Source organism: Eurosta solidaginis, chromosome 2, assembly GCF_040869045.1.
Source record: "Eurosta solidaginis isolate ZX-2024a chromosome 2, ASM4086904v1, whole genome shotgun sequence".
Taxonomy (NCBI): domain Eukaryota; kingdom Metazoa; phylum Arthropoda; class Insecta; order Diptera; family Tephritidae; genus Eurosta; species Eurosta solidaginis.
The window spans coordinates 37,442,634-37,467,995 of NC_090320.1; the positions used below are offsets into that span (position 1 = coordinate 37,442,634).

The window sequence follows — 25,362 nt, forward strand, 5'->3', positions numbered from 1 at the left end:
CGTGAAATTTAGATTTGACGTTTGCACACATGCTTTACATTGTCGCAACGCATGCTTATTTGGGTTTGGGCAAAAAGCGCCGGTTGTTTGCGTGCGCTAAAAAAACGCAGTGCGGTTTTATTAGGTGGCATGTTAAAGCCACATTAAACTTCCTTAACCCTAACGCCATAGTCGTAACCATACCCATCTCCAATGTGATCGATTAATGGTTCTTAACCTAAAAATCGTGAATATTTCATAAAAATGAAAACGCAAAAAATTACAAACATATTCCACAAAAAATAAGCCTCTTAGACATAGCGTATCCAAAACAATGAATAAAATCTACAAAAAGTTATTAAATTCACCAACACAAATATTTAATATTTTTAGGTTATGGATATGGCGAGAAACTGAAAACCAATTGGTTGGCTATGATATGGTTATGGCGTTAGCGTTATGGTATGGTACCATTAATAGATTACATTGATTTCCATAAGGTAGGTTCGATCCACAAATCACACACACAAGATTGCGCATGAGGCATTTAAACAAAAGATCAGCTTTTTTTTATTGGCAATTCTTACGTCATTTTCCTTTAGCTCTTGTTTTTTTCTCTCTTTCCTTCATTTGCTCAAGCAGTCAAGTGTGACGTAGATGCGCAGAACGAAGCAATTTTGAACTCGTGAATGCGCAATCTTCTGAATGTGATTTGTGGGTTCGATCAGCTGTTTTATTTGGTTATGCGTTTATGGTTATAAGTCACCTTTAATTGGACCTTTAAATGCCTCAACAAACTTGCCATAATCATAACCACATCGATTGCCATCGGTTATTGGTACCTTGTACTATCCACGATAAAAAAAATGGAGGTAGTTCCATTTAGTGTGACGTTAGCCACTTGAGTTTTGTGGGGACAATCCTCGTGTTCCAATGAAGGGTGAACCAGATGCGGATAGAGATTTGACATGCAAATGCAACAAAAATGTCAACCATATGGATCACATTGTTGTTGCATTTGCATGTTAAATCTCTATCCGTATCTGGTTCATGTTTCATTGGAACACGAGGAACGACAATTTCATCAAAAACAAGCTCTGGTAGCTTGAAAAATGTTACGCATTTTTTTAATTTTGATGGATTTCATATTAACGGATACGACTATTTCCATAAAATTATTTTCATAGTTATTTTAAATAACAAAAAAGGGTTTTAATCAATTTTTCGAGCTCCCGAAAATTGCTTTGGTGGAAGAAACGTAGTTTGAAGTATACAAAGCAAGGGAATATAGCCTTATCAAGTGTCCGTACGTTTGCTCAGAACATGTTGACAAAACATATACGTTTGTCAATTGATTGCCCAAATGAAGTCCTTATAAACCGACATCGCAATTTCTAAAGAGTTTAACATACCTAAACGCAATTTTTATGAAATTTAATGGTGACAAGTCCACATATTTTATTTATTGTACATATAATTCAAGGGTAGCGCTTGAGGAGGGAATTGTTAAAACATTTTTTAGGGGGCACATTGCCCTGTTGCTCTGCAGGTTAGCTACTAGTTATGAGAGTTATTTTGCCCGTTGTACCAGTGGTCACCTTGGGGAAAGCCCAGCCTATACACACTATGTACCCTTTTAGCATTGACATGGATGTAGCGTTCCACAAACGTAACAAATTAAACACCTACCACTCACTGCAGACTTTGGAGGTACACTTTTTCTCAACATGCCTTGAGAAATATCTACTGTAGAGGCATGATAATAGGGCCATGCTAGAACAACAGGACTTTCGGTGTATTCTTTCTGGGTCCAGCTACCATAAAAATATTAGTCATTAACCAATGTATGAGTCATTATCTCCTATTTTTCAATAAAATTGCATGTATTATGAATAGATATGTATGCACATAAATCGTGCTAAAGCCTATTATTATTGTCTCAGATGACCATTGTGTTTTCATCCGGAAGGAAATTTCCATGCCGAAAAACCACAATTTCGCCGTAAACAGTAACGGTATGGCAACGTTTCTAGCAAAACAATAAACATTATGAGACTTCAAAAATCCCCAAATACGTCAAAAAATTTTGAGTGGAACTACCTTCTTTTTTATACCATGGTACTATCAGCCTGATTGTGTATCTCGTTGGGAACGATCGTTTCGTCTGCCAGCCGATTCGTTCGTATATTTGTATTCCCCTTCAAAAAACGCGAGTACCCTGCAAAAATTGTTAGATTACGTGTTCCATTTTCTTCATGTTGGAGTACTCAAACAATACTCCTTTGCAATGGGTTTGCGGACCACCATCAGCCGATCATTGCTCGTGTTTTAACGACCGTGATCACGACACGATGACGATCGAACAGAGTTGCCAAAAGTAAAATACTGCATACAAATAACTAATAATAAAATTTTACTTTGGCAACTCTGATAAAATGCAACAGCGCACTGGGTTTATGTATACATACTATAGTATGTATAGAGAAATATTAGTTTCTTTATTCACGCAAATGCTAAATAACATTAGAATATTCGTAGTATAAAATATAAAAGTTGCATTGCCACTCTTCATTTACTTTCATTTTAAATTAAATTCACTCCGATAATTCTTTCCGACACAATTCCTCTTAAGTACTTTGGCATGACACATTAGCAAGTCGAGCTGAAACGGCAGCCAGATTAAATAATATGAGGGAACTCTATGAGATTAGTAGGGAACTCACCGGAAAATACAGGAGTGGTCAAAAACCAGTAAAAGACTTAAACGGAAATCTTATTACTGAAAGCGAACAACAAATGAGTGTATGGGTGGAACACTTCAAGAAAGTATTAAATAATCCTGTAGATGAAGCGACCTTAAATTCCAACACTATTGCTGCAAACTACAACAGCCAACCCCACTTCAATGGGGTAAACAGCGCGCCCCCTACGAAAAATTAAATAATTTCAGCAATCAAGTCCTTAAAAAAGGGCAAGGTCCCAGGAACTGATGACATATATGCTGAATACCTCATAGCAGATCCAGATACCGCAGCTGAAACCTTACTTCCAATCTTCCGTCAGGTATGGGAAGAAGAATCCTACCCTCGTCAGTGGAATGAAGGCATACTTGTAAAAGTCGCAAAAAAGGGAGATACCTCTGATTGTAACAACTACAGAGGTATCACCTTACTCTCGATTCCTAGCAAAGTGTTCTCCACGATCTTACTGTCCTGAATTCAAGAGGCGGTGTATGGAACTCTAAGAGAAAATCAGTTTGGCTTTAGACAAAACCGATCCTGTGTTGATCTAATAAATACCGTCCGAATCATTGTTGAACAATGCTGTGAATATAGAACATCAGCTTATTTACTTTTTATCGACTTTAAAAAGGCTTTTGATAGTCTCGAGAGGAAATATATTTGGGAAATACTACGAAAACGAGGGATGCCCAATAAAATAATCAACATTATAAAGGCAATGTATGCCGAATTTAAGTGCCGGGTGAGTCACGATGGGCGCCTCTCAGAACCCTTCGAAATTAAAAGCGGGGTGCGACAGGGATGCATACTCTCGCCGCTCTTGTTTATCTTGGCATTAGACGAGATTATGAGGAACGCAGAAAATGGTGGACACGGTGTACAGTGGACGCCTTTCACTCAGCTAGGGGATTTAGAATATGCGGACGATGTCTGTCTGCTAAGCCACAGAAGTACTGACCTTCAACACAATTTAGAAGCTGTCAACACACATGCAAAGGAGGCCGGACTAAGCATCAATACAGCGAAAACCAAAGTCATAAGATGCGGCTATAGTATTTCATCAAGGCCATTGACGCTTACGGTTGACGAAAATGAAATCGAAGGTGTAGAGTCCGTTGTTTATCTTGGTAGTATTGTCTCAAATAAGAGCGGTGCAGATGAGGACGTTCAGTCTCGCATAAACAAAGCAAGAATGGTTTTTGGGCAACTGGCAAACGTGTGGAGGTCCAGCCAAATATCTTTAAAAACGAAGCTTCGACTGTTTAATTCGAATGTTAAATCAGTACTGTTTTATGCTTGCGAGACGTGGAAAAGCTCAACTTCAATTCAGAAACGTCTACAAGTTTTTATTAATAAATGTCTGCGCCGAATCATGAAAATTCGATGGCCGGAAAGAATTTCAAATGACGACTTATGGTCTAGAACAAATCAACCTAAGGCTACCACAGAAATAACCAAGCGTAAATGGTCGTGGATTGGTCACACTCTCAGAAGACCTCCAGTAAATATAGCCAGACAAGCATTGCGATGGAATCCACAAGGAAGCCGACGACCTGGTGCACCTGCGAAAACTTGGCGCAGAACTGTGGATAAAGAACTCGAAGACGCAGGATATACGTGGAATGACATCACAAGAACTGCACCTAACAGAATAAGATTTAAGTCGGTGGTAGAGGCCCTATGCTCCAATAGGAGTTGAGGAGAATGATGATGATGATGATGATGACTTTGGCATATGATCCTCTGTGGGTGCACCATGTGTAGGGTTATATTTATATTCAACTTTAAATGTACCTACTTTAAATAAATTGAATTTTTTTGTTCTTGTTAATTTTTATTTTTCAATTGTAAAATATTGTCTTTCAAAATTTTTCATTCGGTTGAAATATTTAAAAACGTTTTGTAACATACTTTTAGGAGCGGTTAAATAAAAATATTTTATAAAAATAAATAGTGCTTATTATAAAATAGTGATTTATATATTAAATACCACATTGGCGATCTAGCCAGCTAAACATAAAAACCGTCCTTCAAGAAACAACGAATCAAATTTTAATTCTTTTATATATTATGCGAGTGGAAACCATATTGACTTCCGAAAACGATACCAAAGTTCTGTTTACTATATCCAACTTATTACGTTTTTATCGGCAAATTCTTAAACAAATTGTTAAAGGTGGTGCACTTGAACAAACTTTAATTGATTTACAAAAGACCAGCGAAGAGATTTATTTAAATTCACTTTCAAATAAAGTGCGTAACATCTTGCAACGTCCAGCTCTAACTCGCTAAAAGTTTTGTAATTCGTACCTTTAAACTAGTGTGAAGTGTCCTCACTCTCTCTAACGCGTATTTGACGTAGACGTGGTGGTCCAAAAACTAGATTCACTTCTATAAAATTAGTTTTTTTTCAACTGCACGACGTCGTCTTCGTCGTATTTTTGGATTGTCATTATTTCAGGCGTTACCGCTGCATCATTAACATCAACCTTTCAATCAAACATTGCAAGAGCAACAACAACAAAAGCTACAAATACAAAACAATTAAAGCCATTGCACAATACATTGTCTAATTTCATCAATCAATTTTAAAGCCATTGCACAATACATTGTCCAATTTCATCAATCAATTTTAAAGCCATTGCACAATACATTGTCTAAATTCATCAATCAATTTTAAAACCATTGCGACAAATATTTGGTGAGCTGTATCTAGTATTAATATTATTTATATGTATCTGTATATGTATCAAAATAGATTAATAATTTGGGTTTTGTAAACGCTCCTTTCCGGACATTTTTATTTCTTCCTATAATATAATTTTTGTAGTTATTTCTATTAAAATGCTTCGTTCACCATCAAATAATATACGTACATCTACACCACGAAATCAAGTAAACGATTCACTTATTGATTTGGATAATGAAAATTATCAAAATGATTTACCAAATCCATATGTGAATCAAAATAATGAAATTTTTGCTACATCGGTAAAACTTCCCCAATTTTGGACTAATTGCCCTGAAGCATGGTTCATCCATGCTGAAATGCAATTTAGTCGAGAGAACATTACTCAGGAAGGGGCAAAATATGAATATGTCATAACTGCACTTCCACAGGATGTAATTATGACAATTCTTGATTTTATTCAAAATCCTCCTGAAAATGACAAATTTTCTGTATTAAAGAAAATTTTAATTGAACGGCACTCATTAAGTGAGAATGCCAAATAAGATCGAGTGTTATCCGATTCAGAAATGGGAGATCGTAAACCTTCTGAGTTTTATCGGTCTCTAGCGCTACTCTCTGGAAACAATTTTAGCAAAGAAATTCTTAAAAAGCTTTGGATAAGGAAGTTGCCAAAAAATTTGAGTATTATTCTTACTAGTTCGAATTTGAATGAAATAAGTGAATTAGTTAAATAAGCCGATAATATTTGGGAAGTTTATAATAAAAATGAAATAGCCTCAGTTAGTAATTTTCCAAATTCTAAAAGCGAAAATGCAATTATTTCAAATTTGGTTCAAACAACTAACATGATGTGAAAAAATTTTGAAAAATTGTCATTAGAGATCAGTGAAATTAAAAATCAGATGAGTCAAAATTATTCAAGGTCCCGATCATTTAGTAGGAATCGTTTTAGAAGTCCTTCTAGATATCGATCAAAGTCTCGTGACAACCCAAATTGGCTCTGTAGGTATCATTATAAGTTTGGTAATCAGGCTTTGAAGTGCGAACAACCATGCGCTTTTAAAAATAATAGTTCGTCAAACTAAAGTTATCCGTTATTACGGCGACAAACAACGGACATTTAGACACCTTTACACGTCGCTTATTTATTTTTGATAAAACAAACAAACTTAATTTTTTAATAGATAGTGGAGCAGAAATTTCAGTGCTTCCGGTTTCAAAATCTTCAAGTTTGAAAAAGTCATCAGATATTATTTTAACTGCAGCTAACGGTTCAACGATTTCGACATACGGTAAAAAACTTTTAAATATTAATTTAGGACTGCGTCGCGAATTTCCGTTCACGTTTTTAATAGCGGATATAGCTAAACCAATTATCGGTGCTGATTTTTTGTGTAAATATGGTATCTTAGTTGATGTTAAACGCAAATGCTTAGTAGATCCGATAACAAGTCTTTCAGTTAACACAATTTCATTTGTTTGTAATGTTTCGCTACCAAAAGTTTTCGCTGTTGATAACAAATTTACAAAGTTACTAAAAGAATTTCCTTCTTTATTTTCTGAACCAGATTATTCACAACCAGTTAGACATACAACAGTTCACAGATTAGTCACTGAAGGAAATTTGCCATTTTCTAAACCAAGACGTTTAGACCCCATTAACTTCAAAGTAGCTAAAACTGAATTCGATTTTTTAGTAAAGACAGGGATATGTAGACCTTCTAATTCAGCAGTAGCATCTCCTTTACATCTTGTACCCAAGAAGGAGTTAAATGACTGGCGTCCTTGTGGAGATTTTAGAAGATTAAATGTCGTAACAGTTCCTGATCGTTATCCTTTGCCCCATGTTCATGACTTCAACATGAATCTAAGAAATAAGAAAATATTTTCAAAATTAGATTTGGTAAGAGCTTATCACCAAATTCAAATGGCAGAAGAGGATATCTATAAAACTGCAATCACTACGCCTTTTGGCATGTTTGAATTTGTACGAATGCCTTTCGGGCTTAGGAACTCCGCGCAAACTTTTCAACGATTTATTAATGAAGTAGTTAATGATTTAGACTTTGTTTTTACATATATTGATGATCTCTTAGTGGTAAGCGAAAATGAGGAACAACATTTCAAAGATCTTCGCGTACTATTTCAGCGCCTAACGGAGTACGGTTTAAATATAAAACCAAGTAAATGTACTTTTGGCGTAACAAATGTTGACTTTTTAGGACATAATATTTCTGAAACGGGAATTAGACCCTCAGAAGAAAAAGTTTTAGCCATTCGAAATTTTGATCGTCCAAAATCTATTAAGCAGGCACAAAAATTTATTGGTATGGTTAATTATTACCATCGATATATACCAAAATTAGCAGAGTTTACGACAGTTATCTATGATTTAATTAATAGAACAAATAAGAAGCGAGACAAGATTTTAATTTGGGACGATACATCTAATAAAGCTTTCGAATGCATTAAAGAAAAGTTTGCATCTGCGATATTGTTAAATCATTTTAACAAAGATGCAAAACTTTCTTTAAATGTAGATGCATCCAATACGGCAATAGGTGGTGTCATACATCAAACGTTTAATAATAAGTCAGAACCACTTGCATTCTTTTCAAAGAAATTGTCTCCATCCGAAATTAAATATAGTGCATTTGATAGGGAACTATTAGCTATTTATTTGAACATTAAACATTTTCGTTACCTTCTAGAAGGACGTGAATTTACAGTTTTCACAGATCGCAAGCCTCTTGTATTTGCTTTAAATTCAAAAACAGAACGCAGTCCGAGACAGACTAGATATATGGAATTCATTGCTCAGTTTACGAATGACATTAGGTATATTAAAGGACAAGAAAATGTTGTAGCTGATACATTATCTCGTGCGTTTGAAGTAGAAGCGATTAATAATTCGGACATTAATTTAAAAATTTTACAAAGTGAACAACAACAAGACAGTGAATTAAGCAAACTTACCTCAGAGCAAACATTTTTAAATTTGAAACTAATAAAAATTCCTGTTCTTAACTTTAATATATGGTGCGAAGTGTCAGGAGAAAATCCTAGGCCTTTCATTCTGTATTAGCTAGGGGTATAAATGGGATGGGGTTTCCACTATCCCTTCCAAATGAAAATCACGGCACTTCACTTTAAACTTCAAAAAATTACTTTATTAAACTTAAATCACTTCAGTCAAAAGGAGTCAACTAAAAATGATGTACATGAGCGGACGGTAGTTGATAACGAACTGATTTGGCAAATTTCCTAAGTCTCCTGCGCAGCAGGAAAACGGTAAGTATGTATGTATGTATGTATGTTAATATGAAAATGTACAAAGAGTATAAAAAATGCAGAAAACAGTAAGTAAATTCTTATTTTTCAGGGTGCTTAAAAAAGGTGAGTTAAGTAAGTTAATTTAAGTAAATCTAGGTATTTTAACAAAGGGTGTGTATCTTAGCACAGGTAAGTATTTTAGAAAAATGATTTAAGTAGATTTAAGGAATTTAAGGTAAGTACATATGTGGTTTTAAGAAGTGAATGTTTTAGTTAAATTTTACAAGGTGAGTTATTCTAAGGTAAGGGTATGCATGTATAAGTTTAAATTCATTGTAAATTCGTTTTTTTCATATTAAGTTCATTATTATTATAATTGAATAATTAGGGAAATTTTTTTAAAATTCAATCAAATTGGAGTTCATGTCTCCAACATGGCGGCCGGCCTGCTCCGATGAAGGAAGCAGCAACTCCTGCATCTCTGCCAAGGCGGATACTGCTGTGGAGAACAGGGTTTTCAAGCGCCGCTGAGTGTCCTTGCGTCCTTCCCTCTTCTTTTTCGGCTTTGCAATGACCACTCGTCGACTAGTGGGTTTCTCCTTCGGTTTCGGTACATTGCGTCGGTTCTTCTGCTTCTTGGGAGGTTTATCTTGCTGCCGATGTAGCAGCGTGTGGTGTGCAAGGCCGCATTTGCGGCAACGGTCCAGGGAGTCGCATGCGCCCGTAACATGGGATGTTGCCAAACAATTGATACAATATTTATGAGCCCGCACCGACTCATAGCGTTCTTCAGGGGTCATAGCCATGAAGACGTTGCAATAGCGCAAAAAGTGCTTTTGGCAACAGAGCCGACAAGTGCTGTAACTCTCGTAGCGTCTGTAATGAGAATAAAAAGAGAGAGAAATATTTTGTGAGGTGAGTAGGGGGCTAACGATAGGGTTTTATGGATATCCTAGATTTTATATGCGCAAAGTTTTGCAATGGGTCGTGTATATATTCCGCTTTGAGTGCGGACATCTACAACTCGAACATTTTCGTCCGATCCGGGATGAAGACGAGTGACACGTCCGAGTCGCCACTCATTCGGGGGGAAAAGGTCATCTTTCACGACGACTAGATCACCTTCTTTGATGTTTGTCTGCTGAGTTTTCCATTTAGTACGCTTATGAAGTTCTTTGAGATATTCATTTTTCCAGCGCGTACTAAATTGATGGTGTAGAACTTGTAGTTTTTGCCATTTGTTGATGAGCGAGAGGTTCTCGGAGTTGGGTTCGGGTAACGCGAGTAGTGGAGCACCACGGAGGAAATGTCCGGGAGTTAGAGCGAGTAAATCATTTGTATCTTGCGACATCGGAGCTAGCGGTCTAGAGTTGAGAACCGCTTCGATTCGAGTGAGTAGGGTAGTAAATTCTTCAAATGTGAATTTTTGACTGCCTGCAACTTTAAGGAAATGGGTTTTAAAGCTTTTAACTGCCGCTTCCCATAATCCGCCCATGTGAGGAGCATATGGTGGGATGAATTGCCAGGACAGTCCATGAGTAGCATATTTTTGAGCTATGTCAGTTGCGGCTTCCTTGAGAAAAGAAGAAAGCTCCTTTTGAATGACACGACTTGCTCCAATAAAGGTTTTACCATTGTCTGACATTATTTTGTGTGGGAGTCCACGACGACTAACAAAACGAGCAAATGCTGCTTTAAAAGCAGCGGTCGTCAGATCTGAGCAGACTTCCAGATGGACTGCTTTTGTTGAGAAACATACGAATACACAAACGTATGCCTTTGAGTAAGGGGCCTTCCGTAAGATTGATGTTTTAACGAGAAAAGGTCCAGCAAAGTCGATACCGGTCGTGTGAAATGGGAGAGAGTAGGTGGACCTTTCCGGAGGGAGTGCGGCCATTATTTGGGATTTAGCCTGTTGTTTGTAGATCGTGCATATCTTACAATGGAATATGCACTTCTTCACCTTTTGTTTGAGTCGAGGGATGTAGTATTCCTGTTGTATCATGCGGATCATCAGTTGTTTTTCGGCATGCAACAAGTTAGAGTGACTAAATTCTAAGAGTAAATAGCAAAACTGAGAGTTATCGGGAATTATAATGGGATAACGCTCGTTGTAACTGAGATTGGCTTTTGCGAGCCGACCATTCACCCGCATTATGCCTGATTCGTCGAGCATAGGGTTTAGAGGTAACAATGAACTCTTTTTGTGGAGTGGTTTGTTGGACTGTAGATCTGCAATTTCGGCAGAGAAGTATTTATGTTGCGTCAACAGGATCAAACGAACTTTCGCTTGATGAACTTCCTCTTGGGTTAGCGTGATCGTTTTCAAAGTATCAAGACCTTGTGCTCTGTGTATAAATCGGTACATATAAGCAACGACTCGTAGAGCTCTTGAGTAGGAAGAAAAGCGTTCAAGTAGATCAGGCACATCTACAGCATGAAATGCATGGGTGCGCTTTTGTTCCGGTGGAGTAGGGGTTTGTGTCACTGGTTTCGGCCAGGACGTTGGGGATTTGGCCAACCACTCTAGCCCCTTCCACCAAAGGGAGCATTCGGCTAGATCCTTGGGTGTACATCCACGGGTACCAAGATCTGCTGGATTATCTCCACTGGGTACGTGTTTCCAAGGGGCGTTACTCACGTTTTCCAGAATTTGTGAGGTTCTATTCGCCACGTAGGTCTTCCAGGTGTGTGGGGGTTTTTCCAGCCATGCTAGTAGGATAGCGGAGTCCGACCAGAGAAACAGGTCATGTGGAGTCAGAGTTAGGTGTGAGCGAATTTGTTTTATTAATTTTGTGAGTAGTACTGCTCCACAGAGTTCTAGACGAGGGAGGCTCACGGTTTTCACGGGAGCCACTTTGCTCTTTGCCACGAGTAGGTGAGTAGAAAATGTGTCCTTGCTATTCTGTACTCGCAGGTACACACAAGCGCAGAATGCTTTTTTAGATGCATCTGAGAATCCATGCATCTGAAAGGGTTTATTGGGTGAAAATTGAGCCCATCGAGATATTTTAATTTCATTTATCGCGGAGAGATTTTCGCGAAATATGTTCCATTTGTGGAAAGCGCTGGGTTTGACTTGTTCATCCCAGTCAGTTCCTTCTAACCAGAGTTGCTGGAGGAGAGTATTGGCTAGTATCATTATTGGCGATAGCCATCCTGCCGCATAAATTTGCCTCTTTGTGTTCGTGTTTTCTGCGGGTATAGGGTCGTAAGAGTATGAGAAAGAGTCGTTTATAGCATTCCATTTTTATGCCGAGGGTCTTTGTTGAGCTGGCATCGTGAAATTTGAGGAAATCTGCATCTAGGAGATCAGATTCTGGGATGGATTCCAATAATTTTGGGTGATTTGCCGTTATTTTCTTGAGTGGAAAACCGGCTGATTTCAACGCTTCGATAACCTGGTGTAGAGAGTCGTGAGCGGACTGAAAGTATATCGTCTACGTAGGTTTCGTGTAGCAATATATCATAGGCGAGTGGGTGGGTGGGTTTTGTGTCTTCTGAGAGTTGGTGCAGAGTCCGTATCGCGAGATATGGGGCACAGTTGACGCCAAACGTCACTGTCTTTAATTTGAAATCCTCCATAGGTAGCTGTGGAAATCTTCGGAAGAGAGTTCTTTGAAAATCCTGATCTTTATGAACGAGTATTTGGCGGTATATCTTTTCGATGTCGCCGTTAAATACATACTTAAAAAATCTCCATTTGAGTAGGACGAGCATTAATTCGTTTTGGAGTATGGGGCCTGTGTGCAACACATCGTTTAACGAGTTGCGAGAGTGGGTAGTTCTAGACGCGTTGAAAACAACGCGTACCTTTGTTGTTTTGCTGTCGGGTTTTAAGACAGCGTGGTGGGGGAGGTAGAACGACGAGTACTTTCCGTTCTCGATGACTTCGCGTGATGAAGTTGCCTCCATGTGGCCCATGGTGAGGTATTCCTCCAAAACTTCTGAGTATTTTTCTCTTAATTCTGGTCTTTTCTCCAAGGATCGCTCGACGCTGATGCATTGCTGCTGTGCTCGGTAGAGTTTCTCGCAAGATTGGTCCTCTTCCGAAAGGGCTTGGGTGTCAGGTATTTCTTCCTGTTGCCAGAACTTCTGCAATAATGTGCTAAGGGTGTCGTCTGGGTTTTCAATAACTTGGGTGGAGAATGCGTTCACTTGTTCTTTAATGGGCCCGCTGAGTATCCACCCAAATATTGTATTTTGGGCTAACAAGGAACCACTTACGTTGGCTTGTAGCCTCTGGAGTATTATTTGGGGTGTGATCGCTACCTATAACCATGTCGATTCTCGAAGGGGTAAAACAGTTAGGGTCCGCGAGTGGCCATGTGGCAATTTCTTGCAAATCTATTTTTGACACTTTAATGCTGGGTAAGAAATGGGTCAGTTTAGGCAATAATATCGCTTGGGTGTTTATTTTTGTTTTGAGATCCGACGAGCAGAGTGTTATCTCGCAGATCTGGTCTGAGTTTTGAACTACCGATCCGCCCATTCCCGAGATCTTATAATGGGTTTTCTTGGTTGGTAGTTTCAAGAGCTTCTGGATTCGAGACGCTACAAATGTCTTTTCCGAACCCTGATCTATTAGTGCACGGATCTTGTGGTGTTCGCCATTTGCTTTCACCGTGACTAAAGCTGTTGGTAAAAGAGTAGTTTCGCTACTACTCGCGAAGTGAGTTGAGGTTGAGTTCTAAGTTGCGTATTGAGTTAAGTCTTAGTTTAAAAGAAGTGCGTATTAGGGTGTTTAACTTTTTAGTTTTCTTTGGTCCAATAAAATCAATTTTATTATATAGGGGTGGGGGTTTTTTATTGGAGTAATGGGCTGAGTTTATTTATGCAAATGGGTTAAGTGCAAAATTGAGTTTTTTGGAGATTTTTTTTTTATATTGCAAAAAATGTATGCAACGGGTTATTTATATTTGGGTAGCAACTAATTTTGGGTGAGAGGATGCTAATGATGAGAACCAATTATATGTATACAAGAGTGTATGAGTACAGTATTTATATATGAGGGTTATGAGTATGTATATATATATATATATATATATATATGTATATATGAGGGGACAAGTACAGCTTTTTTCCAAAGATAAGTGCCGCTATGAGATGAGAAAATGTTGCTTCGATTGCAATTTATATTATGCACATATGTACGAACTATTGAGTTAAGGTTCGACTGTACCTGTTATGGGTTTTATCTAACCAGAGTATGCGGTGTTGTTGGGTAAATGAACGGTTCCAACTACCGCTCGGAGGGTGGGTAAATTTGCTGTACTTCTGAATATGTATAATTTTGTACTGGGTGTACTTACTTTGGCATTCTTGTTTATTTATCACCTGTTTTGTCCTTTGATGTATGCTTATTTTCTGTTTGATGGGGTACCGCTTGTGCAGGTCTACTGCTCGTGGTATAGTAAAAAATAGCAAATATTGCTACAAAATTAAAGGCGCTGTCACACAAAAAAATTTTTTTTTTGGATGGTTTAATGAGTGCCTTTTTTTTATTGTATGTGTACCGTTTTTTATAATATTAATTTTCTTTTCTTTTTAGGTAATTCCTTTTGTTTAATTTTCAATATAAATTTGTTTTATTTCTATTTCTTAGCACTTGTATGACTTTCTGCACTTTGTATGATTTTCTTTTCTTTTCAGCACCTTGCTTTCCAAAATTTTTAGTTCTTTGGGTAATTTTCCCGATTTTAATTTACTTTAAACCTGTTTTATTTTCAGCACTTTGTAATTTTTAAGTAAGTAAATGTAAATTTTTTCTAAAATTTGCACTTTTTTGTTTGTTTAAATTTATTTGCAGTTTGTTTTATCGCGCACGTACCGGGTAAGTATTTAACTTTACTTTTAGTTTTTTGAATTTTATTTTTTTTTGGGTGCTTAAAAAAGGTGAGTTAAGTAAGTTAATTTAAGTAAATCTAGGTATTTTAACAAAGGGTGTGTATCTTAGCACAGATAAGTATTTTAGAAAAATGATTTAAGTAGATTTAAGGAATTTAAGGTAAGTACATATGTGGTTTTGAATGTTTTAGTTAAATTTTACAAGGTGAGTTATTCTAAGGTAAGGATATGCATGTATAAGTTTAAATTCATTGTAAATTCGTTTTTTTCATATTAAGTTCATTATTATTATAATTGAATAATTAGGGAAATTTTTTTTAAATTCAATCAAATTGGAGTTCATGTCTCCAACACATTCCAAACAATTTAAGAAAAATAATATTTGATATGTTACATGGGATTTCACATCCTGGTAGCAGAGCTACACGTCGTTTGATAGTTAAGAAATATTTTTGGCCTAAAATGAATAAAGATATTAATACTTGGTCTAAAGAATGTATAAGTTGTCAAAAATCGAAAGTACATCGTCATACAAAATCTCCAGTTATAAAAATTCCAATTCCAAAATCTAGATTTGAACACATTCACTTAGATATTGTTGGACCCTTACCTGTTTCAAAAGGATATCGTTACATATTAACTATAATTGATAGATTTACACGTTGGCCAGAGGCATTCGCACTAAGAGATATTTCTGCAGTTACGGTTGTAAATAAATTTTTTAAAGAATATATTTCACGTTTTGGAGTTCCATTAGAAATAACAACAGATCAGGGATCTCAATTTACTTCAAACTTGTTTTCAGAATTAACGAAACTTCTTGGAAGTCATCAAATAACAACTTCTCCTTATCATCCCCAAGCTAATGGAGTGATAGAACGTTTTCATAGACAGCTTAAATCTTCAATAATGGCTAGGAATGGATCCAGAGATTGGTATGAAGAGTTACCAATAGTACTTATGGGTTTGCGATCGATTTTTAAAGAAGAAATGGTTTATGGACAAAATTTAAGATTACCTGGTGAATTATTTGTTTCAACTACAGAGAATATAACTTCAACGGATGTTTTAAGTAGTTTGCGTGAACATTTTAAAAATTTTAAATCAAATTTGTAACATCATCAAAATTCTAGTGGTATTTTTGTTCCAAAAGATTTAAAAGATTGTCATTTTGTTTTTGTACGTGTAATAAACAAACATTCCTTGCAACATCCGTATGAAGGTCCTTATAGAGTTATTGAAAAAGATATTAAAAACTTTAAAATTGAAATAAACAATGAAATTAAATCTATTCCTATTGATCGTTTAAAACCAGCAATGATTGATAAAATACAGATACCTAACACAAAAACAAAAAAGAAAGTTACTTTTAATTTATTTAACATTAAATCTCCGGAAGGGGGAGTATTGTAGGGTTATATTTATATTCAACTTTAAATGTACCTAATTTATATAAATTGAATTTTTTTGTTCTTGTTAATTTTTATTTTTCAATTGTAAAATATTGTCTTTCAAAAATTTTCATTCGGTTGAAATATTTAAAAGCGTTTTGTAACATACTTTTAGGAGCGGTTAAATAAAAATATTTTATAAAAATAAATAGTGCTTATTATAAAATAGTGATTTATATATTAAATACCACACCATGGAGTACTACAGTGAAAGTACTTTGGAAAGTACTCTCACGTATGTACTCTATGGAATACTCACAAACAAAGCGAGAGTGGGATCACCTACTCCTCTCCTAGGACATCGCAATGTTAATTGGAGCACATTTTTTGTATGACTACAGATTAGTTTTGGAATACTCCTATACTCCCAAAGGAGTATTCCTTACATTATTTATGGAGTACTCGCGTTTTTTTGAAGGGATGTGATTCATACCATTGTAGATAAAACAAATGTGATGAATGGATCACCTGATTTCGACTATCACTGTCTCATTCTGTGTCTCTTTCTATCACCCGCTGAAGATAGCCGGCCCTAAAAAGTAGCCATATTGAACATCCTGTCAGGCAGTTGACGGATAAGATATTACACTTGTTTTATCCACAATGATCCATATGGTTCACATTATTGTTGCATTTGCATGTTCCATCTCTATCGGTATCTGGTTCATGTACTATTGGAACACGAGGTTTGTTGAACGAATCGCAAAATTCTATTGTGAATAGACGAAAATCAGCTAAACAGCTGACTTGTACTTACACCCATGGCTCAGCTATATGGCTGGCTCATCTCTACAGCAGCAACATACATTTGTTGAGATTGTCAAAGCCTTTGTGTTTGTGTTAGGCGAATGGAATGGAGGGAAAATAAAACTTTAAGATGATTATGCGTTGTGGGCAAATAATGCGCTTAAGTATATGTATTTACTAATGAAATAACTTAAAGTGATGTGTAACTATTTTTAAAACTTACGACAGTGCAATGAAACAAATACAATCAGTTGGTGAGTTGAGCCAACTATATAATTGAGCCATGCTTACACCTTTTGCTCGCGTTTAACAGCTCCGACACATAAGCAGTTTTTCATACAGATGAGTTTAACACATGCTTATGCATTATGAGTAGATTGCATGTATTTTTATGGAGAATGGTAGAATGAGCGACACTAGCGCCATCTGATATTGAAAAGTAGCCAACTCCTCAATTTTGTTCCAAGCAAATCATAAGAAGAAGAATTTGACATTTGCTTTGGCTAAGGGCGTTGGCATACTTTGCAAGTGAAATTATTTTTCCCACTGGTTGGTAAATTTTCCAACATTTTTCACAATTATAAACTGCAATATAACAATCGAATATGACACAAAATATATTAACATCTTGGTTGATTGTGGCCATGTTATTGGAATGCATAAGCTTGTGTTAAACGCATCTATATGAAACATGTCATTGTGTCACCGCCTTAAATGAAAGTTGTGGCCGCATCACAATGAACTTTTGTATATAGATGCGTCCAACGCAATCTTATGCATGACAGTAACATCGCCACAATCACGCAAGATGTTACGTTTGTGAATATAAAGAGAACTTCAGACTTATCAGATGAAACTTATTTCGACTTGTACATTCACATACAAAATTTCACGAAGCACTGTTTAAAAAAATTTAGAGGTATCCCATTAGAAATAAAATTAAAGCGACGCCACAAGTTTTGAGTAGACTTTATATTATCCACCACTAAGCTACAAAACTATGAATTTTAATAGTGGAAAATTTTCGGTGTTTGATCGTTTATTGTAGGGAATTTTGAATAAATATGGAGAATTTTGACTGGGTTTTTGTGTAAATTAGAGAATTTGAGACGGCATCGGTTTTTTACTTATAGCCCTACTAATACCACGTTTCCACCAAACCCAAACTCCGTGTTTGTCAGTTTCGTAAGACTGTTAAAACATGTCTAAAAATATCGCAAAAGCTATCGAAAAATGCGTTTTAACTTCGGTATCAATAATGCGAAAGCAAAAATCAAAAGTTGCATTTCTGCCAAGAGATATTTTGCATAAAAGAGTTGGTAAACACGGAGTTTGGGTTTGGTGGAAACGTAGCATAAGGCCAAATTAAACTTCCTTAACCGTAACGCCATAGTCGTAACCGTACCCATATCCATCTTCAATGTGATCGATTAATGGTGCCTTAACCTAAAAAGGCGGCCACCGTGGAGTGATGGTAGCGCGCTCCGCCTATCACACCGTATGGCCTGGGTTCGCACCCCGGGCAAAGCAACATCAAAATTTTAGAAATAAGGTTTTTCAATTAGAAGAAAATTTTTCTAAGTGGGGTCGCCCCTCGGCAGTGTTTGGCAAGGGCTCCGGGTGTATTTCTGCCATGAAAAGCTCTCAGTGAAAACTCATCTGCCTTGCAGATGCCGTTCGGAGTCGGCATAAAACATGTAGGTCCCGTCCGGCCATTTTGTAGGGAAAATCAAGAGGAGCGCGACGCAAATTGGAAGAGAAGCTCGGCCTTAGATCTCTTCGGAGGTTATCGCGTCTTACTATTATTTATTTTTTTTTAACCTAAAAATCGTGAAAATTTCATAAAAATGAGGAAAACGCAAAAAATTACCAACATATTCCACAAAAAATTTATCTCTTAGTCAAAACTTATCCAAAACAAATAAATATACAAGAAAGTTAATAAATTCACCAACTCAAATATTTTTAGGTTATGGATATTGCGAAAAACAAAAAACCGTTTGGTTGGCTATGATATGGTTATGGCGTTAGCGTTATGGTATGGCACCATTAATCGATTACATCGATTTTCAGCCGGGATATCTGGCATTAAGCCGGAGTCATTGGTGCCGTATGTCGTATCGCTGTATCCATATCCCTAACGTAATCAGCTGTTTATCGTTACGATGGTAAACCAAAACCCAATTGGTTGGCTACGATACGGTTACGACCTTAGGGGCACCAATAATCGATTGCATTGATTCTCATAAGATTGGTTGAATCAGCTGTTATAAGGTTACCGATAAAGCACCAATGTCTCCAGCTTTATGGCTCAATTGTAATCGATGCATGACCAATCGGATAACTGATAAGAGCTCTAATATCTCCTTAAAACAGCTGTTTATATTTGTTTACATTGTGAATGATAACTGTGATATCTTATCTGTCAACTGCCTGACAGGATGTTCAATATGGCTACTTTTTAGCGTTTTGACAGAGTGTTCAATATGGCGGCGCATATCTTCAGCGGGTGATAGAAAGAGATGCAGAATGAGATAGCGATAGTCAATTACAAATCAGGTGATCCAATCATTTTGGAATTTAGACGTCTATGCAGAAGATATCACACTTAGTTACCATTCACTGTTTGTTTATTTCTGCAAAGTTAAGTTTTGATAAATTTAGATTAAAATAGCACAAAAAACATTAAAAGCCTGGAACTCCCTTTACTATGCTAGGTGCAAAAAAAGTTATGGGAGAAGGAAAGAAAAGCAACATTCCTGATGTATCCGAAGACTGGAGGCTTTGGTGTCGCCTCTGTGCAAAGGCGGATATACAAAATGTAAACATTTTCCTTAAAGATGAAGATGTGTTCACAACGGCAGAAACTAAAACAGATCACGAATCGCTGCTCATAGGAGCGATTAGCAAATATTTTAATGTAGAAGTATGTGCAAGTAAATCAAATAATATTGAGCACATTTATATAGGTAAAAGTCTAGTTGAGCGGTCGACTGCTAATACGCTACGAAAAATACCGAGAGAGGTGTCAGAAGACCCGTATTGACCTCAACAACAATAATCCGAAGGCGGAAAAGAAAAATTTTATCTCTGTCCGGAAATATATGCAGTTGAAGTTGACGATTTTCATGTGGTTGGTGTAATGTTGTAGTACCCACAAAAAAATTGTGAGCATAAGTGTTTTGCGCGTATATAATTTTGGCCTTCAAACCGGTGTTGGATCCACCCAGGGTAATTTTTTATAAGCGCGACCGAAGGCCGCCAACGCAGAAAGGTGTTCTGCACAAAAATACTATGGACACCACCCCCGGTTTCGGAAGGACCTGTGGGTCGTTTTTCGGTTTTTCGTTAATATCTTCTGAACGAGTTAAAATTTTTATTTTCGGATTATTAATACTGATGTCAAGACGCGTCGATTGATACCTCTCTCGATATTGTTGGTAGCGTATTAGCAGCTGACCCCTCAACTAGACTATTACCTTTATATATTTTATGCATCTATATTTGTAGATGATCCGGGATGAGCAATTTCCCATACAATTATGTACAGATTGCTTTTTACTAATAACTTCCCTAATAAAATTCAATGAACGTGTGATTAAAGTTCAGCAGATGTACCTTGCGCTTCGTCACTTGCATCACAATGCATCAATAAACTTGCCAGGTTTGCGTCTAAAATACGGTATATTAGAAAATGAACAACCGCACCAGTTTATGTATCGTTCGATAACGGAAATACAATTACATGAGGAAAAGCTTAAAGCACATGAACATGAAAAAAATAGGCTTTCTGGGGAGGCTGGTGTTGGAATTATATTACAGGATGCTCGTACTGCCGTAGAAATTAAAAGAGAGAACACGAATAATGTTACGCCACTAACCGATGAAGACGTGTGGGATTTTGAGAATGAAGACGCTGAGGGTGAAGATCCCTTCGGCAGCGATGCCGAACTTGATGCCAAAGATGGTGAAGAAGTAAGTGGGCAGAGCGAAAATAGTGGATACGCGAAAAATAGTTTAATGCAAGTTAAAGAATGTAATGAAGATAAGAACGAAACGAATTCAACGCCTACAGCCATAAGCAATAATTTGGACAAGAAAAACAAATTCAGAGGGCAACATTGCACAAAATCAGAGATTAATTCGTCGAAAAATTCAACGTATAATGAGGTCGGTCTCCCTACAGGAGCTGAAAGTGTTGAAATGGATAAAACATACACTTGTATCGAGTGTGCCAAGGTTTTTAAGAGGCTATCAAATTATCGTTCCCATATGGAACGTAAACATGCCAAAACTGATGCTGTGCCACGTTTTGTTTGTACTGAATGCTCTGCGTCATTTAATACAGCAACTCAATTAAATCATCATCGCACCATCAAACATTTACCAATAGAAAAAAGACGTATTGTACCTTGTCATTATTGCGAACAAAAGTTTCCAACTAAGCAATATGTGGTAACACATATTAAGTTTGTACATATGAATGAGCGTTCATTTATATGTGAAGAATGTGGGGAAGCTGTACGTTCAAAAGGTCAACTCAAGCAACATATGCTAACACATACTGATTATGCGCCATTTGAATGTGAAACATGTAAGAAATGCTTTAAGAATCAAGAACGTCTTAAGGTAAAATTAAAACTAACATTATTTCACAAAATCATAGTTAAAAAAAACTAATTACAGAATCACATGGAAACTCATAATCCGAATAAGCATGTTTGTGCTGAATGTGGCTTGCAACTGAATTCACGCATTACATTGAATCGCCATTTATTGGTACATTCTGATGTGATGCGTCATAAATGTGATTATTGCGGACGTGCATTTAAACGTGCTAAAGCGCTAAAAAATCATCTCATACTACATACTGGTCTTAAACCATATTCATGTGATTTTTGTGATAGAACATTTGCTAATGGCTCAAATTGTCGCACACATAAAAGAAAGGCACATCCAGAGGAGTTGGCTGCACAAGAAGCTGCGGGTGCGAAATCCTATACAAGAAATATACCGAAATTGGCCGTGTTAAAATCGGTGTAAGTGATAAAAATCTATAACATAAATATTTTGGGAAACTATTAAAAAAAACATGCTTTAAGAGAATTTGTTTAGAGAAGACCCTACTTCATAATTTTTTTCAAAATCACCAAGATCAGAATTAGAATTGTATTGTATTGTACCATCTCAGAATTTGTTTGAAGAACACGCCAGCTCAGTATATACCCGCCATACAATACATTTTGGGCGTTTATGAAAAATATTCTGAAATAGAGTTGTCTTCGAACTGGTAGCTGGGATATTGTGATTTTCCAGTCAAAGTATATAAGAAGAAACATGAAAACTATTTCTTCTGTTTATTTCAATTAACACGTCTGTGTTTATTCTCCATAGAACTCAGGCAGCCGAAAACCTTGCGCCCGTGGTCTCTAAGCAAAGTGGTAACTTTGCATTTGGAAAAAAGCCCAAACTTCTACTAAATGATGTCGGAACAGTTAGCAAAAAGCAACGAAAATTATATAATGAGTCTATTGCAGCTTCAATGCCAGCAGGTTATGAGCTAGTTGAGCAAAGTAATAGCAACGGATCCAAACCGCTCCTACTGAATACAGAGTTGCAGTCAAATAGCAAAAATGAAAATGATAACAACAAAATAGACAACCAAAATATACCGACTATCGATAATATATATAGTCATCTAATGAAACCGACTGTGGTTAGTCCAGCAAGTACAATACATCCATTGCATTTGGATATCAAACGATCGCGTAGCGAAGTATCTTCACCGGCAGGTAACAACAGTTGCTTTAATATTGATGTAACAAACGTAACCATGCAACAACAGCACCATCTTTCTCAACAGTTAATTGTCTCACAGCAGCACCAAACAAGCGTAATACCCAATGAAATTTCAAGTTTTTATCGTTAACATGTTACCGTTCTTCTTAAGCTGAAATTTGATGTAAGACATGGTAGCATCTTTGGAACTTACATCTGCTATGTATTAATGTAAAGTTAACATATGCACGAGGGAGACGAAAATACCAAATCTGAATTTAGCTTTTCAATAGTTAATATGTTTATGTTTACGACTTTTTACACGTTTTCAATGTTTTTTGCTACAAAATATTGCAACGAATGTGCACTGCGGAGCTAGAAATAATAGATATCGCGCAAACCGCGCGTCAAAATCCGCATATATCTTTTGGAGAAAAGAATGGAGTACGGGAGTCATCGAGCGCATATTTCAGTAGTTATATAGTTCAAATCCGAACTACTGAACATTGATGGGAAACTGCTACTAAACAACCTTTTAACGTGCTTGGCGGGTACCCGTATGCTGTACTCTGTTTAAGACTTATGTGTAGTACATACTTCTGGAGGTCTTAATGTTTGGGAATCCTAGCAGATAAATGATTGATGAGGCGCCGCCTCCCGGGGGTAACAAAATACGCGTTTGACTTTGCTATTAAGAATCCGAAAGGTTGCCAGCGCTATAGCTTCTCCAAACCCAATTGTCAACCTCACCTATTCGTGGGGAATCCTGTTTCATAAACAGCCCAGGATCTAGCTACCCCAAGCTCCTCATGGAACTTGGTGGTGGGGATGGAGGGATGGCCTGAATGTTTAATGTGGCCATATAAATCGTCCCCGAGATGGTCGGGCTAGCACCTTAATGGTGCTGTGTTACCGGATCTATATCCGGCAAAGACCATCATATCGATAACACTCCCCAAAACCTTCGGGGCGTAACCTTATGGCTACAACAACAACCCATACAGGCTTATTTTCTTAAATCGCTGCCGACAAACAGAAGGGTGTTCTATCCAAAAAAACTATGGATCGGGCCTCCGGTTTCGGACCCTCTAGGGGTAATTTTCCGGTTTTTTGCTTATATAAATATTTTCACAGAAATAAAATTTTTAATTTCAGCTTTCGGATTCTAAGGCTGTGTGCCAGTTTGCCTAAATTGCTACCTAAATACACAAAAAACCTAAATCACTGGAAACTGTCGGCAATGCAGTGCGAAAGAAAAAATTTTGAATTTTTTTTAGCATACTTTTCAACCATAATGTAATAATAAAGGTAATGTCAACAACATGACCTCTTTTTTTCGGCAGTTCTAAATGCCAGTATTTACGTGTATTTCAAAAGTATAAAATTTGGATTGCTTAATTTTTCGTACAAATTCCTTAAATAAATTAGTTTTCTGCAAAATTTTGTCTATATTCTGTTAGAGAATACAAATTAATCTTTTTGGCTAAACAATTTTAGCCACGGCTTATATAGTTATAATATTTCTAAACGTATAGTAAAATCTACTACGATCGTAGTAGAACTCAAAGGCAGTTCGGAATGATAGACAACCCTCTAATTTATGCATGCCGAACTTGTCAGAATAAGGGAAAACGTCAACATAGTGTACAAGTACAAGTGTGTTGACTTATCTGTCAAGCATTCTGACAGGCACTCGCTGGATTCGGAATGACAGCGAATTCAAAATGGATACCATTACCGAGTGCGCCGAATGATTGAAAAATTGAAAAAGTCGATACGATTGGTAGTCAAAAATGTTGTCGTTGAGACCAAAAATGCGACTCTAGACCTGAGATTTCCATCAGGTGAGCGAGGCTGTTTGTAGTTTTGACGTTTATCGCTTAGTGAACACACTTGTATGTCAACGGGATGAGAACACCGGAATCTCGATGGAATTATACATTATGACCGGAATATTCATTTCATCGTGCTTTTCAACCTATTGAAATGTCAAACTTGAACAAAAAAATAGAAATTGATTTTATTTTTATTTACATATTTTTGTCGATATGCGCTTATTGCATGTACCGTATTGTTCAGTGGACGATGGCTGGTGCTTTAGTTGGTGTGGCGACTGGGCTTCCAATATAGTGTGGTGCTGTTGGCGGGGTATCCAAATGGTATCTGGTGGATGCTGGATTTAGAAGAGGATCAAGTGCGCATCACAATGACCAACATTGTGGACCTACAGTGTTAGTGAGATATAGTTCACATGCCGAGTGTAAGCAATATCGTGGTGGACGTTCCTCTCCACCAGCTGCTAAAAATATGGCCAACTTCCCCGGAACCGCTGAACGTTCTTGTTTTCTATCTAGAGGTTATTTACCTGTCATGGATCGTAGTGTTCCCTACTCTGTGCATGCATAAATATTGCAAACGGGAAAAATGTAAATTTTCTTATCATTTTCCTAGCATAAAAAAAAATTTAGGTTGTCTATTTAACTCGCAGTTCTGACAGCTTTTTACCTAAATTATTGCAGTGCTGGAAAGTTCCAGTGGAATATTAGTTTAGGTACCTAAAATTTAGGCGAACTCGCACCCAGCCTTAATACGTTCAAAATGCGTATTTTGATACCCCCGTTCATAATTTTTGATACAAATTTTGTTATGCATCTTGTAAAACATTACAAAAAATTTTGTCAATATTTGCATTTGTTTTTTGCAACTTTTGCCCAATGTTCCATTGGTGTGCCATTAACGTCTACGTAAAAAAAAAACAATGTTTATTGAAATTTGGTGGAGAAATTGGTGTACGGTTTCTTTTATTGTTAGTTATAGTCAGAGCTGGGCGATAAGTATTACAGGTAATCCTATA

The 25,362-nt window shown here is 36.9% G+C and overlaps 2 protein-coding genes across 5 annotated transcripts in view; one reads left to right on the forward strand and one right to left on the reverse strand.

The window, feature by feature from the left end:
* LOC137241492 (zinc finger protein 208-like) overlaps nucleotides 1–25,362 on the reverse strand; it is a 184,129-nt gene that overhangs the window by 28,711 nt on the left and 130,056 nt on the right. Inside the window, exon 10 of the mRNA XM_067769097.1 lies at nucleotides 9,120–9,561. Coding sequence (XP_067625198.1) covers nucleotides 9,120–9,561 — 442 coding nt within the window. The remainder of the gene's footprint in view (nucleotides 1–9,119; nucleotides 9,562–25,362) is intronic.
* LOC137239568 (zinc finger protein weckle-like) lies at nucleotides 19,241–22,785 on the forward strand. Of its 4 annotated transcripts, none has more exons than XM_067765004.1 (5): nucleotides 19,241–19,656; nucleotides 20,241–21,359; nucleotides 21,417–21,769; nucleotides 22,125–22,522; nucleotides 22,576–22,785. In XM_067765004.1, exons 1-5 carry the CDS (start codon nucleotides 19,441–19,443, stop codon nucleotides 22,635–22,637), a joined length of 2,148 nt encoding a protein of 715 aa, XP_067621105.1. In that variant the 5' UTR covers nucleotides 19,241–19,440; the 3' UTR covers nucleotides 22,638–22,785. The 4 variants fall into 4 exon arrangements, with proteins under 4 accessions (XP_067621105.1, XP_067621106.1, XP_067621104.1 ...); XM_067765005.1 differs by having other exon boundaries at nucleotides 22,594–22,785; XM_067765003.1 differs by having other exon boundaries at nucleotides 22,125–22,785.

What these genes read in the sequence shown, in the direction of transcription:
- LOC137239568 (XM_067765003.1), top strand. Translation starts at nt 19,441, where the DNA reads ATGCTAGGTGCAAAAAAAGTTATGGGAGAAGGAAAGAAAAGCAACATT. An exon ending in GCAAATATTTTAATGTAGAA is followed by an intron (nt 19,657 to 20,240) that starts GTATGTGCAAGT and finishes CTATATTTGTAG; the next exon opens with ATGATCCGGGATGAGCAATT. An exon ending in TTGGCCGTGTTAAAATCGGT is followed by an intron (nt 21,770 to 22,124) that starts GTAAGTGATAAA and finishes TATTCTCCATAG; the next exon opens with AACTCAGGCAGCCGAAAACC.